The sequence below is a fragment of the Pelmatolapia mariae genome, linkage group LG18, assembly GCF_036321145.2.
Source record: "Pelmatolapia mariae isolate MD_Pm_ZW linkage group LG18, Pm_UMD_F_2, whole genome shotgun sequence".
NCBI classification, from domain to species: Eukaryota; Metazoa; Chordata; class Actinopteri; order Cichliformes; family Cichlidae; genus Pelmatolapia; species Pelmatolapia mariae.
The window spans coordinates 16,833,932-16,851,004 of record NC_086243.1 but is presented as its reverse complement, the minus strand read 5'-3'; the positions used below and the strand labels follow the sequence as shown (position 1 = coordinate 16,851,004).

Sequence of the window (17,073 nt, the reverse complement as noted above, 5' to 3'; positions counted from 1 at the left end):
GAGGTAATTATCAGGTGAGATTGCCAAAAACAGTTTCTTGTCACGTTTTCATACTCTTTCTAGGAATATGATGGAGACTGCAGACATTTGTGACAGCTTCCTCTACTGATCTTTGAATGCCAGTAATTTTTATGTGGATTCAAATTCACTTAAATATAAACCACTATAAGACTGGTTGTGTGATTTCCACAGGAGAAGCTTGTTATGAGCGACTGACATCTCTTGGCTTGTTGTAAAATGACAGCCGCTTTTCTGTAACCTCACTGAAACGCATGCGTGTGGTTCTAGCGACCTCCAGTGGTAGCAGCTTTGAGCTCATACGCAAACACTTAGCAGAAGAGCCAGATGGACCTCATATGGAGTTCTTCACTCAAGGCCATCTTGATGTAATGTGTTCGGGTAGATGCAACATTTCTGGTTCTTCACAGCAGATTTTCAGCCAGTCTGCCTGACTGAAACACTCAGTTATTCAATCAATTAGTCAACTGACAGAATTTAACCACAAAAATGGTAAATAACGCAAAAGCTTGCAGATTTGACCCCCTGTTCTTTACCAGTGTAATTTGGGTGTCTTCAGGCTTTGCACTGCTGCTGGGAAAAATAAAACAAGCAAAGAAACTTGGGTGGACACTCACCTCTATTTTCAAATGTGCCATAAACTTAAAAAAACAATTGTTATAATTAGTATATTAACAGTAATGCAGGTCATTTTTAGTGGAAGAAGACTGCACAAGAAATATAAACTTGAAAAGTATTTTTTACAGAAAGAGCCTTTTTATTTATGCCTTTTGAAGAAATCACATTGGGTTAGGGTCCTTTAAATTAGAGTCTTGACAAAAATATTCTATCCTTTACATGTTTTTTTGTTTCACATTTTCTATAGGAGCTACACAATTTAAAACACACAGACAACATTAATCATTCACATCAGGGTGTTTGCATTCCCGTAACCCATTTTCTGAACATGCATAATTAAGCTTGACACTCTAATTTGGCATCAGAGGCAAACTCTGAAGGAACACCAACTGGCTTTTTTTTTAAATGTCAAACAGTGTCTGTTTGTCTGTATGTATGCAACTGCTACCTCATACAGACTTCTGAGAACATCCTGCATGCATTTATAACACAAAAAAACACAAAATCACTGAGTCTTTCTTAACAATGCTGAATAGAAATCTGGAGCCAAACAAAGGCTTTCTGCAGAAAACTGCTGTTGTGCACTTTATTTCATAGCCCTCATTAGTTTGATCCTGATATCTCAGTCTAAGGCAACTTTTCCTTTCAAAGGAAATCAGGGGTTGAATGTCTACTAGGCAGATTTAAACTGACACGAAGCCATCACAGTGACGGGGAACAGATGCATTTTATATAATTGGAATATCTAAACTTCTTGGCTTTCCAGTGCTGTCAATGTTAGGTCCATAGGAGGAAAACATCTCCTGTGAAATTCCTTTGTTCACATTTAGAAAAGATGCTCTTATAGCACTCTAAAAAAGTAATGAAATGCACGCTGAGTAAGAGGAGAAAGAAATCCTTGCTCCGACTGGATTATGCATTAGGAACTACTGAGTAAAGCTCTGATCAACATGACCTTAAACTGATGGGGTTGCCTTCGATTAAAAGTTTAACATGTCATAAACCGCCAGATGAAAAGAGAGAAACATAATATTCACAGCATTGATGATGGTATTAGTTACATCAAACTACAGAAATAATGACTTCAAACGACACTGTAAATAGTTACACATGTATACATTGCAATTGGCTATTGTGTGGTGCAATCCCTTTGAATTTCAAGGGAATATTGCTTTGGCACATGTATGACCTATAATAGCTTACACCCTCAAAACAAGCTGAGCACTGAGCATGGCACACAAAATGCCAAATGTCATTAAATGCGTTTCCGTCCAGTTTAGCTACTGACCTTTCACGTGTAAAGTTTTCAGAAGAAATAAATAATCAGATGTTTAGTCTTTTTTGTTAGTTAGCCCTCTAAAGTCACTGCTGAGAGTTGAGGTTTCCATTAATCAGAACAAGAGTGAAAAAGAGTGTTTAAGGTTTCAGACTCTTTGACTTCTTCATGAAATCAGTTCATAATGCCCCACATTAAAAACAACCTGTAAGAAAACGACACGAGAGAGGTAGGAATTTGAATTCCGAAACCTTTGATCCACAAATACTTGCATGCTATTTACCAGTTGGCACGGCAAGAAAGTAAATAAATGAATAAATAAAAGCATAACTTTTGACACCTTTTCACAACCAGAAATATGGCAGTACGTAAACTAGAGAATACAATCACACCCAGCAGCCGCCCTGCCCAGAAGGATATTTACACTGCTAGCATAGACTAAGAGTTTCTGCCCTGCTAGGTGACCACTTCTTCACGTGGTAGGTTGAGCTTCACCTCCCCTCCTGCTGCTGCGGAGGTTGAGTAGACTGCGGTGGCAGAAACACAAGACGGGCCGTTTGTCTCCATGGTGAAGAGCTTGCAAGGTCCCGGCAGGGCTGCATCAGCATCAGGAGCCTCCTTTTCTGAGCTGGATGCCTGGGATGATGCAGGGGAGGATGTGGGGCTCAGCTGCACAGCTGTAGTGTCCTGCAGCGTGTGCTCGCTGGTCTCTATTTCAAATGCTGCCCCGCCAGCCAGCCCGCCGTGTCCCATCAAGCCAGCCCCTCTGCCCCCAACCTTGGACCTCCGTGAGCTGTGTGGAGGCGGGAGTCGACTGCACACACAACACGCTCCGAAAAAGGAAAAGGCCACCAGCAGCAGGATAGGTCCGATGATGATTGGGGGGTTGGCAGAAGGCATCAGTGTGCTGAAGGCGAATGCTCCCACCAGGGTGATGTTGAGTCCAGCCAGCATGATGCATAGGCCACAAGCACAGCAGAGTGCCGGAGAGGGCAGGCCATGAGGGCGAGACTTCCTTTTCTTCTGGGGCTCCTTTTTAGGCACAGGGGTGCCGGTGTTTCTATCAGCGATGACCATGGTTTCCCCTCCAGGCTCTCTGGCTTTCTAGCTTCTATCTTTTTGTAGATACACAAAATAAAGGAAAATAAGCTTTTTTAAGTCATTACAATGGCACTGGTGTACACATGTAGAAAAGCTCTGTCAATCAGTGAGCTTTGATCTGTCACCTCATTGCGCTACTACACCTACAGAATACAGATATGAGAACAGATTGTAAAAAGTTGAGTGAGCAGCACTCAGGTAGTGGTCATCTATTGGTGACACCTGCATAACATGTGAAGACAGCTGGCCACTGAAATCTTCCTAAATCAATTACACTTCTGTTTAAAAAAAATGGATCTAAACAGCACCTGTACAACAGCCGCATGGACGGGCAATTCACTCTAGATGGCCTAAAATAAGCTCCGTTAACAAAAAAGGGAAGCATGAGCCCATTAAGAAAAACCCTCAGTGGTACTTAATAACATGTCTTTAAGATGGCATCCCTATTTATTTTCTCTTAAACTGTGTACAGTCACCGTGCAGCTGCTTCATTCATGCCAGCCAAGCCACTAGAGGAAAGGCTGTGTCGTGTTTAGTTGCAATCAAATGAGCCCTTTCATTCCAGCATGCGCCCATTCAAGAGCAGACAGGAGACCTAAGCAGAGGGGATGTGTGAAAAATATATTTTTGTAAATATGTGTCTGTAAATGTGTGATATATCGCAGTTGGCACGTTTATAAAACGGGTTTTGCTTGAGAGGCGTTTAAATGCGCCTTTACTTCCACTGATGTTGCATTTCTGCAAAAATTAAACCATGATAGAAGGGGGGGGGGGAGACACTCACCCTTTAGGTTGATGCACTGAAGGTCTTTCCATTGTTTGATCAGCAGATTTTCACCGCGGTTACCGGTCTTCTAATTAAGGGGCGAAATAACTGAGACGCTGAAAGGGCGAATCAGCACCAAACGAACGATTTTCATCCTGTTCTCGTGGCTTCACAGTCCTGAGGGCACAAGTCATGAAAGCCCTTCAATCACTGGCTCAAGCAAACACACACGCACAGACACACATACACGCGCACACACGATTCAAGGCGACCCACAAGATAAAATCCGAGAGTGGAAAAAGAAGAAGAAGAAGAAGAAGAAACAGGCAGAAGATCACTTAGGTAAAATGGCATTTCTTAGGAGCAGACACGCAGACACACCGCGCGCTGCTGCTCCAGATGTGGACCGAGCAGCACGTAACACCTGACAGGTCAGCCCGAACCGGAAATGGTGTTCCAGACATCTCCCCGGCGGTCTGTGTGAAGCTGTCATATTTTCATTCATTCATATCTGAACTGAGCATATTCCCTCCGTCGCCGGACCGCAGGATGCGAAGCTCGTTCCCGAGCCACCGCTGTGTGCGCGAGCGAGTGTGCAAGTGGAGGAGGGGGTGATGAAGGTGAAAGCTGTTGCTCTCTGCCTTCAGCCCACACCGCAATGTTGCTGATTCTTGAAAAAGGAAAAGGATTTTAATTTATTCCACATCTCTCTCGAATATAAAAATGTTTTATCTAAAATTGTTATTTATGCTGTGTATTATTTTATAATATAATTCAATATGAATATTTTTCTGTTAAAATATTTATTTATTTAATATTATAATTGAATAGAAAAATAGAAAAAATATTATATTCATTCATTTTGTATTATTTTATATAGCTATTTAGTATTTTTGCTATAATTCAATATGAATATTTTTCTATTAAAATATTTATTTATTTGTTTATCTATTATTTTATATTATAATTTAATAGGCAAAAATACTGTATTTCTTTATGTGACTATTTGTTATTGTATATTATTTATATGAATATTTTCTATTAAAATATTTATTTGTTTATTCATTTTGAGCTTTTTTTGATCATGTAGCTCATGATGATGATAATGATCCAGTGTCTACATTGTTGGCTATCGGCTTAATTAACTGGTAATAAATCGAGGATAGCTATTATTAGACCAACTTTTGGCTTGCTGTGGTAAAAGATGAGTCATCAGAACTCAAAAGGGTCACAACCTTTGCAGTAAGTCAGCTAGTTTGCAGCTACTGAATCTATACATGACAGCAAAAGTGTGCTAGTAACAAAACAGTCCTTTAAATGTTTTAAAATGGTTTAAACCTTCTTGTTGCCACCCAGGTTATTTACTTATCATGTAAAATATGGACTATATTTGTGTATGCAGTTCATTACGTGCTCCTCCACTGTCTAACTCCCAGACACAGGGGGATTGTGGTGTTGTGATTTGAGGCTTGACAATCAAGCTGCACCGCAGACTCCTCAGGGCTCCTGTTGTGCACAGCTCATGAACACAGCTCGGCATTATTCAGCCTCACAGCACGTTACACATTTTTTGTTGCGCTTTCTGCCGGTGCTGTCCTGAATATCAATGTATTACGTTTCACTGCGGAGGGGGTGGGTGGGTCGCAGGTCACTGTGTGCACGCCATGGATGTTGCCACGTGTGTGTATGTGCATTCATTTATTTGTGTGTGTGCTACTCATGGAAATCACAGGCAGGGGAATTGAATAATATCCAAATCCCATCATCGCTTAATGACTGTCATAACTTTATAATTGGTGGCATAGAGCATTGTACCATGATTAGAGGAGCTGCACAGGAGTTGGACTATTGGGCCTAATTTGCTTCACTCAGTGTCAGGATATAAAATAGAAAAAAAAAACTCCACTAATGATCACAATCTCTGGATGTTTATTAGATGACATGCTGTTTTATATATATATATATAATGAGGTGATCTCAGCTAACATGATGAGCTGATATCACAAATGAACAGGAAAACGAGATTTATAAAGATCTACACAGCAGAGAGATTTACACAGCAGTACTTTTTTGTACTAAGTGTGAAGGAAGATCAATACAGAAAAATTAAACTTCTTCTGCAGAAGTTGCAACCTTCTGCATCCGGCTTCCTTCACATGGAGCGGCCAGTCTTGCTACGTGATGACCTCATGGCAGATCTTGATCTGAAGGCTTTAGTTTCCGTCTCGATAAGACATCCGGCATGTCCGCAGAAGTCCTGCAAAAGACAGACGGATCAGTCATGAGGGAGGCTTGCGTTGTGTTCGCTGAACTAAAATCTGATGATCTGCACTACTTAATTCCTCATCTGTTAAATAACTGAGCCAAACAGTGCATCAGTGTGTTATCTGGTTTGTTTTTCTTGTTTAACCTCCTAAGACCCGAACTCTTCCACGACATGCATTTTTAATTTCTCTTTGATATTTGGGCATATTGGGGCCCGATGAATGTAAAAACAAAGAATTACCACTTTTTTTTTACCTTATTTTTGTTTTTAAGAAAAATAAGAGCCACATATGAGGATATTCGTTTAAAATTTTGATAGAACAGTAGCATTATAATGTCCTCATAAGTGGATATCCGGCCCTTGTAGAGCAAAACTGAGTATTTTGGTCTAAATAACCCAAAATGTGATGTCCACATATGTGGACGCCAGGTCCTAGGAGGTTAAATGAGACCATAGTGCTGAAGTGTGACTTCAGTTGTCTGGCTTTCAAGATGCTACACAATGAAAAGTACTCTCTTTCACAAATGTCAGTGAAGACCTGAAAAACTGCTTCGTTTTGAAGGTCAGTGCAGACTCTGCTGTCTGCTTGTTGTCACACAGGACAACGCATGAAATGCATGATGACATGATTGAAATATATGTGGTAGCTCCATTGCCATAGTAACAAAATTAAAAGTGAGTGACTTTGAAAAGGAGGTGATACTTGGTAATGTTCACTTTCAAAAGCCCCTCATTCTCCTCTAAATTGCTTGTAGTCAGCCAACAAAAAACCCCACGTCATTATGTAAGGCGTTTTGTTGATTCTTTTCTTGACAGTTTGGCTATGATTTAAAAAAAATGTCTTTAACTCTCAGAAATAATAAAGGTAACCCTTACCTGTCTGGATAAACCTAGTTATAAAGTCATTCAAATGGAAAAGTAGAGATTGAAGGGCTGAAAGGAAGTCAGCATTCTCTAAGTAGCGCATGTCATCAGAGTGAGACTTCACATAGTAACATTTCAGTGTTTTTTCTCGATGTTACTTTAACACCTTAGTGTTTATATTATAATTTTAAAAAATAGCAAACAGTTAATTAATATAAGACATAAAGAACAACAAGAACTACCAATCGGATGACACAGCAGATCTGTACATATCAAGATTCTTAGTCAAGCCCACGATATTACTGCATTAGTCAAGCCCACGATATACTGCACTACTATGGAGTTGCTGGCTTGTGTATTATCACAGCTCTCAAAGGTTTTTGTAGTTTTTCCAAGATCCATTCATGCCCAGATTAGATTTTTATAAGTCTATCAACATGCTGACTAGTTTCTGCAAAATGTGATTCATACTGCAAAGCTTAGGAAATTAAAAGTACTCTTATATCCAGGAAACATAGCATTACAGTCACAGGAACTATATTACAGATAAGGTATATTGAAATGCCTTTCTGCTGTACTGTGGTACCATTCACATCCCTATTTTGATCATGTATAATTATCAAAGGAGGCAGACCCCTCATCCGGGTTGGCTTCAGCTATTGTTCCAGCCTCCACAAAGGTTCCCATACGACTCTTAGACCGTTCCAGATTAATCTGACTGTGAGTCCCTGGAAAGACAACAAGAGAGCATGGAAGCATTAAGTGTAACAGTACATGTTTAACTAGCACGTGAAACAATGAGCACTAGATCATACTGAGAAGGGTTATACAGAGGGGAAAACACTTATTTGGATTGTATAGTCACATATATGTATATAACATGGGCCTTAACAATTAAGGCAGATAGTTTTAAATTAACGCTTAACTTAAACTAAAAAGACCATAACAGATACAGGTGTGGTTAAAAGTTTACATACATTCATTCACTCCTCATGGGCATGAATATCATGGTAGTTTGGGCTTTTAAGGATTTCTTTGAATTGTTCTTTTTCCAGATTGGAATGATTGTACAGCACACATGTACTTTTCAGTCGAGCTTGAAGTTGATGATTTTGGACCCGGAGCTTCTTTCTGGGTCACCACTCTCTCAGTCCATGTTCTCTTAACACTCACTTCACTGAACAGTAACACTGGTGTTCCAGCAGTTTCCAGTTCCAATGTTGACACATCCGAATAACTTGCATTTATGAAAATTGCTTGAACTGACTATGTTGGAATCTGCGGTTGTCTAGAAATCACTCCAAGAGACCTTTTCAACTTGTGTAAATCTACAATTCTCTTTCTTAGATCTTCACTGCGTCCTTTGGACTTTGGAGTGAGTGCTATCAAACAAATACATTTTAAGCTGGCAAAGATGATCATGATCGTGATGACTACTGAGAAGTAAACAGACCTTGGCCTTGTCAAGTTAAAAGACAGTGTGCATGTAAACCTCTGATCATAAGTGTAGGTATAAGCAGCTCATCTAAGTCCAAGAATATAGCTTCAGAGAGGGAATTTTAGGACGGGAATGCAGGCATTCCTGAATTTTCCTGTGATTTTGACCTTCACATATGATTTCAATAAGTTTTAATATGCAACATTTAACTCAAACTGATAAAACGAAACAAAACACATAATTTGCAAATGTTTCACTCAGTCTGGTAATAGTTTCCATGTTTGAAGTCAGCATGTCAAAAATATGAACCTACTTTCACTGGAGCACAAACATGCACAGATGCACAGTTGGCTGCACAGCGCTAAAACTGTATGCAGACAAACGTTTCCCCTGGCTCATATTTGTTAGCAATTAAGTGAAAAAAAAAGCAGTTAGGAAAGAAGGAAATTATATTATTTTTTTAAGCGCACCCAGTGAGACATTAGACAGATGGCTGAAGTGCTCTCTCTGATAACAGCCTGAGCACAACATCTGCCTCGCTGCTGTCAACTCTGCAGTGTTTCTACAGGTGTCTGAGTTTTTATCAAACAAATAAGGCACATAGACTCAATGCAGATCAGTATCAAGTGCCTTTGAGTGTTATACGATAGCATTATTAACTCACTGGCTCACTCCTTCATTTCACCCACCTTCTCGTCTCAGTGTCTCAACTGGCTGATCGGGAGCAGGATTGGCAGGCGCGGGGTGCACTCTGAAGTTCGCTGAGGATTTTTCAGAGTTTTTAGCCAAAATGCCTTTTATTGTTATCGTGAACACACTTACAAATAATAGCATTAAAAAATATACAGGTATATATCAAACTGCTTACCAAAGGATGGAAGGATGTGGTTGATGTTCAGCCAAGCTTTTATGAAGGGGTAGATTGCTATTAGCAGGCCTGGAAAGCATAACAGTCCAATAAATGTATTAATTAAGGCCTGGCTTTACTCTAGTTCCCTTATGGTTGAAAAGCAGCAGATTTACTGCAGTGTTAGTGCAGATAACTGTCACCACGAGAGAGGAAAGCATTTGGTGCTGCAGATGCAATGAGAAGCCTCATTATAAATGGGCATAAATTGTAATGGTGTTTTAAAAAATACAAATTCAATCACCTGCATGGACTAATTCACACCAATCAGCGTAATTTATTTTGTTCAGTTGTTTGAAATGCAATCTCACTGCCTCCGGCTCCCGTGAGCCTTAACGGCTCATAAAAATAACAGTTTTTAATAGAAGTTTCCATACTTGGAGACTTTGCGGAGAAACAATAAGGCTGTTTGATGAAATATCTATTCCCAAACTGAAATCCACTCAACAAAGCCTTAAGATTATTCTCAGCGCAGCAGATACAGTGTGCGATGTTTCTTTCAGTTCGACTCAAAGTACAAAGTAATATCTGAACCGCTGGGCTCGTGTGCCTCTCTGTGGCACTGCACTCCAATTCAAACGTTATTGATTTCCCTCTATAAGCCAGAAGATCTGGCATTACACCCCCGGCAAGTCCCGAGGGTGGCTGTGATGCATGTCTGTGCTTAAAATGTCATGAAACTGCGGAAGGAGTGAAAACAATCTGCTGAGAACACTCTGTTCATACTCATTAGTCAGCCTATGTGTTGGAGGCAGCATCGCAGCACACAAGCCCCAAAACACATAATTAGATGCTACTCAGCTGCACAAATGCTGCCAAAGAGAATGTTTCTGTCAAGTGACTGTGCGCAGTGTTGATTTGTCAGATTCTTAGCACACATTACAAAGTCAAATTAGTTACTGAAAGATGATCAACTCATCAGAGAGGATGTTTTTTGCATTAACTATGCATGCACGCTGATGCCGTCGTCCTGTGATCGCAAACCCTGCCCTTTTGCTCCTTCTCTCCAGGAAACCGGTAAAGACACTCCTTTATCTTGGCAGCCCAGTTCCTCTGGCTATCAGCTGGCTCCAGTTACAGTGCTGTATCAGATGAATGAGGGATGGAAAATTGACACTGACCGCTGATCTTTCACCTGAGTTTTTGACATTTCATTTAAAATGGATATTCAACACTTTAGCCAGCGAGATATAAATGTGCGCTCCCTCACTTTTTTGGCCTTCTTGAATTGGATTTTTAGTGAATTAACAAATTAACTCACTCACAAAGAAACGCACTGTGTAATAATCTCTCCGGTGACGCACCTTAATGTTTAGATACAACTATTCCCTAAAATCTTCTGTTTAACCTCTTAATATACAACGTATCACTGGTAAACCCTCCCGGGCCAGGGTTGGATTTTTTTTTAGCTACATGCTACATGTTAAATCAGAAAACTGTCTGAAATGTTGCATTTTAAATTTTGGCACTACAGTTTTTCTTTTAACGGCTTTTCCCAGTTGAGCCTCATACACAAACAGAAACCGATACCCATATATTAGCAAATAGCTAATCTTGGCCAATATATCGATCGGACTCTACCCCTAACACCACATGGGTCACCAGACGACCAGGTGGCTGTTAAAAGGTTTAAAAAATGTGAAAGCCACAGAAATAGAGCATAATAAAATACACTGTATGGTAATAGCAGAAGTTTTAGCATCAAAAACTGCTTAAAGTACCTGAAGTAAAACTACTAATTTTGCAAAACCTTAGACAATATTATTGTAATAATAATGTGTATTAATATGTATCAAATGATGTGTATAATATGTTATTTTGGGGGGCACAGAGGAGGCCAAACATATCATATGTGCTCTCTCAAAAGTGTGCAGTTGGATATCACACGAATTTTGTACTCAGTTATAAATTTCTTGCATGAACCTCTGTTGTATGAAAGTTCAGGGCTGCAGTGCATGAGAGACAACAGAACTGTCATGACCTCCTGAAAAATGTCATAAGTTAAAAGTTACACACAGCAATAGCAAAAAGCAGGTTTAATAAACAAATGTAATCCAAATATCCAGAATCGGCTTATTACCCTCCCTATAACTGTATCACCTAAAAAATCTTAAGACACACTCACCGAGGCCCCCCGCTCCCAGGAAGATACCTCCGACTGCATCAGCATCGCATTCCCTGGATACCCCAATGATGATGCAGCCCGCCACAATACTGAGCAGGGCTGAGCCTACCCGTAGCCCGTGGTACTCTCCGGTGCTGACAGGGTTCATTCAGCACGTGGACGCTCCCCACCTGCTCCCCCCACCACATGCACTGAGGAGCCCCGACACTGTGCTCTGCTTTAACTTGGGCCCTCAACTTTACTGTCATGTCCCCGAGCCTCACCCCGCTTCGTCTTTCACTCTCAATGATGCAGAAACACTTTCTCTAGTTAAGCCTCAGTCGCTATATTCTGTTTCTTAAGATACCTCATGCATCTTTAAAGATAGAGCTCTGGTTTCCATTGACATAGAAAATTAGAAAACTAGTGGCTCTGACTCTTTTGACAGTGAAACCCATGCTACAAATCTGATCATAGTCCTCCGGCATCAAGTATCAGGGCTGCAGCAAATACCCTAATTGCAATTCTCAAACTGTTAACAAGTCTTGTAGAGTTGCAATATGCTGAAACTTAAAGGTGAGGTATGGCAGCATGACTACAAAGGCAGCACAGAGGAAACTGTGACAGAGAGACAGTTAGATTACGCTACTTGTCTGATTTGCCTGTGAGCTTGACGGGAATGTGTAATGAAAGGTTCAGAGAGTTCTCCATGTGGTGGGGGCCCGAGGCCATCCACAAAGGCATGCAGTTGCCATAGGAATAGCATATCCATGGCAACGGGGGAGGAAGGGTGGGTGGGGGGTTAGAAGGATTAACACCGGTGAGTAGGGTAACAAATGAGCATACTGGGTGGAAGAGAAACTGTGACACATTTACTGTTAAGAAAGTAAACTCCATCTTTTCTGGATGATTACATGTATTTTTAATCAATGCTGGTAATGCGGTTCCTATGTGTGTGTGTGTTAGTGACACAGCAAATAATGGCTGACAATAATGACTCTTGACAGCCTTTGTGGCATGTCAACCTTTAAAATCAAGCTAACTTGCAAGGGGCTGCAAATCCCCAGGAGTGAACCAGCCTTCCGAAGAGATTTATCAAGTCCTTTGGGGTCATCCGCCCCCCAGCAGACCAGAACATAAAATGCCACATTACACCAGAGACTCATGAAACATCCCCATCATGGTGTCGCAGAAACTGAAGGAGCACTTCTGCAGGACAGAGCTGTAGTTTCTGCTCAAGGTATTTGTTTTTTCTTGCTGTCCCCCAGCAGAAAGAGAAGCACTAGAAGTCCTGAATCTCCTGATGTTTACAGATTCTGATGGGCTAACAAACTGAATAATAATACAGAGTCCTGTATACATCTGATCATTCATTATGGAAAATAACCACAATTGTCCATGTATTTCTTTTCTGATTATACAATTCACAGAGAGGTTGGAGCCAACTGAGCTCTCAGAGGATGAAAGGCCGGGATACACTATGGACAGTGTTGGGGAGTAACGGAATACATGTGGTGTTCAGAATACAGTTACTTTGTTGAAATAAAGGGATTACACGGCGGTCTTTTCCTGTTTCATATGTTAGGCCAGACCTTCCCAAAGTGTGGGGCCCGCCCCCTGGGGGGGCGCAGAGCCATTGCAGGGGGGGCGCGGTATGAAAAGGGAAAAAAACAAAAAAACAATGCTTGGACACTGCTAGCACGGGCGCCTACACAAACGCAAAGCAGGAGATGAAGCATAGCTGAATATGTTTCCAAACCAACTTCATTCTAAGCCAAAGACTAGAAAATATGGTGAAGCATATCTTCCCTTTGGTTTCTCCTGCACAAGTGCCAAGGTAGGTCTCCCCTGCATAACTGGTTTTCCCTTTGTCGGGAGCACGCGCTGGGCTCTCCAAATCAAACACTTGTTGTAATGACTAACTACTCCTGATATTTTGGAGATGTTAGCTCTTTATACAGTAAAGTTACAGTGGGATCCAAATAATATCAGGCTGATCCTGCCACGATTTGGTCCCCCTGTCTAAATCACGGACAAACAGTATTCCACAGTTTTTTATGTTTTTAAACCCATTTTGCACAGAGAGGCATTTTTTGAAAAATGTATTGATAGCAATGTTGAATATTATTACACAGGAAAAAAACAACTACACTTAAAATAATCACACCGCGACGCCTCTGCCTTTCTAAATGGAGGGACAGTAGCTGCGTGTATATGTAAGCGTGTAAAACCTGCAGATAGAGACAAAATACTGTTAATCTGACTATCTGCCATTCTGCAATTCATCTCATGTAAACAATAACGTGGCGCACAGCGTGACGTGAAAAAAGGCACATACCTTTGACGTTGCGTATTCCTGGTCCACACATAAACGCAAAAAAGGAGTTTTAAAAAATCTCCGTTTTCGGTGATTCGAAACGCCGTTTACATGTGGACGAAAGGTCCAAACGCATAGAAACAGCTGCGTTTTCAAAAATACCCGTGTAGGTGCGGACGTAGCGTGAAAGAGTTAGTAGTTTATTTTATTACTACCTGTAATTTATTGCAGATTACTTGGATTTGCTTAATTGTTTACTAAATGTTTGAGGTGTGAAATAAACCGCAAAGGAGCAAAATATGGGTGTGTGTGTGGTTGGAGGATGTGTTTGTGCGTGCGTGTGCGCGCGCAGGGGGCGCGAACATTTTTCTTGTAAAACAAAGGGGGGTCTAGCAAAAAAAGTTTGGGAACTACTGTGTTAGGCTATGCCCTCTCTATTTTTTGTAATTCCACGCCGGTGGAAACCCAAACAAAAACACGCATTAAGAGGCTCAAATGCCTGTGTCTCAATCTCGCCTCATAATGACGTGAAGAAATATTTTTAAAAATGATTTAATATGAAGGCAATATGCAGAGTGTTACAGGCATCGCCCTAAAGAACGTAGCCTCATGGGCAGTGTAGTCCGTGCTGCAGGGAGAATGGACTGCCATACCCCTTATGTGTCTGTGAGCACCAGGGAGGGAGAAAAAGGAGAGTGGAAAAGTCCGAGCTGTCAACGAGCAGAAACGGGAGCTGGAAGCATGTAAATATAATAATAACCACTGCAGCCAAAAAGAGTGCCTGACGAGCCCCGTTCTAAGTAAGCTATTAAGGCTCAACTGTACGCTGTGGTCGTGTTTTCCTCCGAAACAATAAGTTCCGCTGGAGCAGCCTTTCAACTCCTCTCTCTGTCTCTGCTAGCAAAGTTGACCCAGAAACCAAAGTAAATCTAGTTTTCGGCTACGAGCCCGACAAGGAACCGACGTATTAGCCAGAGGTCCCTTTACTACGGTTCGGAGCCGCGGAATAGTTTTCTATATGAGATCGCTGCAAAAAAGCGCAGCCTTACCTAATATCCACCCTACTGTTACTCATTTTATATTAAGATTTAAAAATCTAGTTGGTTGGTATTGGTATGGCGAGTAACCTTCAGTAATAGTAATAAATCACACAGCAATAGTACATTCATGTAGTTGTAAAGAAGCATGATAATATGTTAAGTAATCCAAAGTATTCAGAATACGTTACTCTCATTGAGTAACGTAACGGAATACGTTACAAAATACATTTTGGGGCATGTATTCTGTAGTGGAATACATTTTAAAAGTAACCTTCCCAACACTGACCATGAATAACGTTGCCATTTTATCTATCACAGGGCTAACACAGAGAGACAGATAAACCATTCATGGTCACATTGACACGTCAGCTAACCTAACCCATGCACTGTGGGAGGAAACCGTAGTAAATTAACAAATATTAACAAAAATTAACAAATTTCCCACCTGTGGGACTAATAAAGGTCATCTTATCTTATCTTATCTTAAATCCACACAAGCTTTCACACAAGAGAGCATGCAAACTCCACACAGAAAGGAACAGTCAGCTAGCTGAGTCACACCCAAAACTGTCATATGTGTTATATGAATGTTAACATATGACACATGCAGTAACAACCTTACGATAACATTTCAACTACTGTATTTTTATGGATTTTGAAGAAATTAATTTAAGAAAAAAAAAAAAAAGCCTGCGTTGGCCGGGAATCGAACCCGGGTCAACTGCTTGGAAGGCAGCTATGCTAACCACTATACCACCAACGCCTCTTAAGAGAACGGTCACTCAAATCCACTTCAATCCATACCGATTCATATGACCTATGTGTATGTTTATACTTTATATATACTACATATTATAGCTTTTCGCAGTCTGTCTCCATAGTAGATATTTGGCGTTCTAGAAGTGTCTATATTTGGCTATAACATGGGGCTATTTTATTCTATTTTTTCGCCGAACCAAATACATCCATACTGCTGACACGGCTTGTTTTCACACCGTAATAAAATCGGGCTCGTTATTTTCAAGCAGCAAAACAATGTTCCCAAAAAGGCAAAAAGAACGTCTCTGTGGCCCGTACGGGGATCGAACCCGCGACCTTGGCGTTATTAGCACCACGCTCTAACCAACTGAGCTAACCGGCCACTTGCCAGAGCCGCAGTGGTACGAGTCGGTATATACAAATGACTAATGGCTGTGCCCACAATACAATAGCTCGGCGATGGACAGCCAGCCCCAAAGCTTTTACTGTCTTACTTAAAAACAGGCCTTCTGATTAGGACTTATTACGGAAGAGGATTAGGGCCACTGGCACTCTTTCTTTTCCAGAATTCTGAGAAAAAACCTCAGAATTCTGACTTTAATCTCAGAATTCTGAGATTAAAGTCAGAATTTTCACATTTCGACGTTTTTCATAAAATATTACTTAGTGACGCAAACTAAAGACCATATGTAGCCACATCACAGCATGCCCACCTTTATGATAGGCATATACGAAATCTAAACTTCAGACCTCGTGGCGCAACGGTAGCGCGTCTGACTCCAGATCAGAAGGTTGCGTGTTCAAATCACGTCGGGGTCATTCCTTTTTTGTTCCACACTAAAACGCACGCTTAAATTGTAATCTTCTGTCTTACAAGTTGCTACTTACCGCGTTTGCACGCATGGTAATTAAGAATACAGTTTTTTTCTTAAGAGTTCGACATTAGATTGAGTGCTGCAGCGGTGAAGATTCTCACACTGAAGAAGCTTTGTCTTATAATCCTAAATATCATCGCAACTGCATTTAATTACGTATCTGCGAAAGAGATAGTGGCAACGTTAACAAGGAGAATTATTAATAGCAATTCAAAATAACAAAGTAAAACGGTGGGCTCGTCCGGGATTTGAACCCGGGACCTCTCGCACCCTAAGCGAGAATCATACCCCTAGACCAACGAGCCAGCTCGAAGTTCGGTACCGTCGTAATCCAACAAAACCAACAAAAGGTCCTGAGCTCACAATTAGTAGTAGTTTAATAATTGTATCTTTATGTTACGTGTAACTGCAGTTGTTTTTGCTAGCTATAGATCTCTGCATGAGTTGGTAAAAACAAAACAAACAAATAACACACTGTTGTTATTGTTCGGCCGACTGGCTAGTAAAAATGGATACAGAAAGTGTAATGCTAGGGCCACGGGAGGATTCATCTCAATACAGATAAATAAGGCTCATTAAAAAGTGTTTACCAGCCCGACTAACTTTACCTGATTTCTTTTTACCTCGAAGTTTGCCCGGGGCCTTGGCTTTAGCAAGCAGCTAAAGCCAAGGCCATAAACTTTATAATTACTCAGCACCACATGCATTTCGGGTCTTGGGGTGG

The 17,073-nt window shown here is 40.9% G+C and overlaps 2 protein-coding genes and 4 non-coding genes across 6 annotated transcripts; 1 reads left to right on the top strand and 5 right to left on the bottom strand.

Moving 5' to 3' along the window:
* Positions 1-777: 777 nt before the first annotated feature.
* Positions 778-4,373, bottom strand: tmem275a (transmembrane protein 275a). The gene is made up of 3 exons (XM_063461819.1): positions 4,161-4,373; positions 3,798-3,956; positions 778-3,027 (listed from the first exon to the last, which is right to left on the bottom strand). Exon 3 carries the CDS (start codon positions 2,987-2,989, stop codon positions 2,369-2,371), a length of 621 nt encoding a protein of 206 aa, XP_063317889.1. The 5' UTR covers positions 2,990-3,027; positions 3,798-3,956; positions 4,161-4,373; the 3' UTR covers positions 778-2,368.
* Positions 4,374-5,779: 1,406 nt separating this feature from the next.
* Positions 5,780-11,527, bottom strand: kncn (kinocilin). The gene is made up of 5 exons (XM_063462881.1): positions 11,380-11,527; positions 9,216-9,284; positions 9,037-9,108; positions 7,544-7,637; positions 5,780-6,036 (listed from the first exon to the last, which is right to left on the bottom strand). The coding sequence occupies exons 1-5, from the start codon at positions 11,525-11,527 to the stop codon at positions 5,967-5,969; spliced, it is 453 nt and encodes a 150-aa protein (XP_063318951.1). The 3' UTR covers positions 5,780-5,966.
* Positions 11,528-15,406: 3,879 nt separating this feature from the next.
* trnag-ucc (transfer RNA glycine (anticodon UCC)) lies at positions 15,407-15,478 on the bottom strand. The gene has a single exon. It is a non-coding gene; the product is annotated as a tRNA-Gly (tRNA).
* Positions 15,479-15,782: 304 nt separating this feature from the next.
* On the bottom strand, positions 15,783-15,856 carry trnai-aau (transfer RNA isoleucine (anticodon AAU)). Its single transcript has one exon. It is a non-coding gene; the product is annotated as a tRNA-Ile (tRNA).
* A 365-nt stretch (positions 15,857-16,221) lies between these two features.
* On the top strand, positions 16,222-16,293 carry trnaw-cca (transfer RNA tryptophan (anticodon CCA)). Its single transcript has one exon. It is a non-coding gene; the product is annotated as a tRNA-Trp (tRNA).
* Positions 16,294-16,582: 289 nt separating this feature from the next.
* Positions 16,583-16,654, bottom strand: trnap-agg (transfer RNA proline (anticodon AGG)). Its single transcript has one exon. It is a non-coding gene; the product is annotated as a tRNA-Pro (tRNA).
* Between the last annotated feature and the right edge of the window lie 419 nt (positions 16,655-17,073).

Excerpts from the sequence above, each read along its gene's own strand:
- tmem275a (XM_063461819.1), bottom strand. The coding sequence starts at position 2,989 with ATGGTCATCGCTGATAGAAACACCGGCACCCCTGTGCCTAAAAAGGAG.
- kncn (XM_063462881.1), bottom strand. The coding sequence starts at position 11,527 with ATGAACCCTGTCAGCACCGGAGAGTACCACGGGCTACGGGTAGGCTCA. Across the intron at positions 9,285-11,379 it reads CCTGGGAGCGGGGGGCCTCG|GCCTGCTAATAGCAATCTAC; the intron begins GTGAGTGTGTCT and ends TATGCTTTCCAG. Across the intron at positions 6,037-7,543 it reads GAAGCCAACCCGGATGAGGG|GACTTCTGCGGACATGCCGG; the intron begins GTCTGCCTCCTT and ends TGTCTTTTGCAG.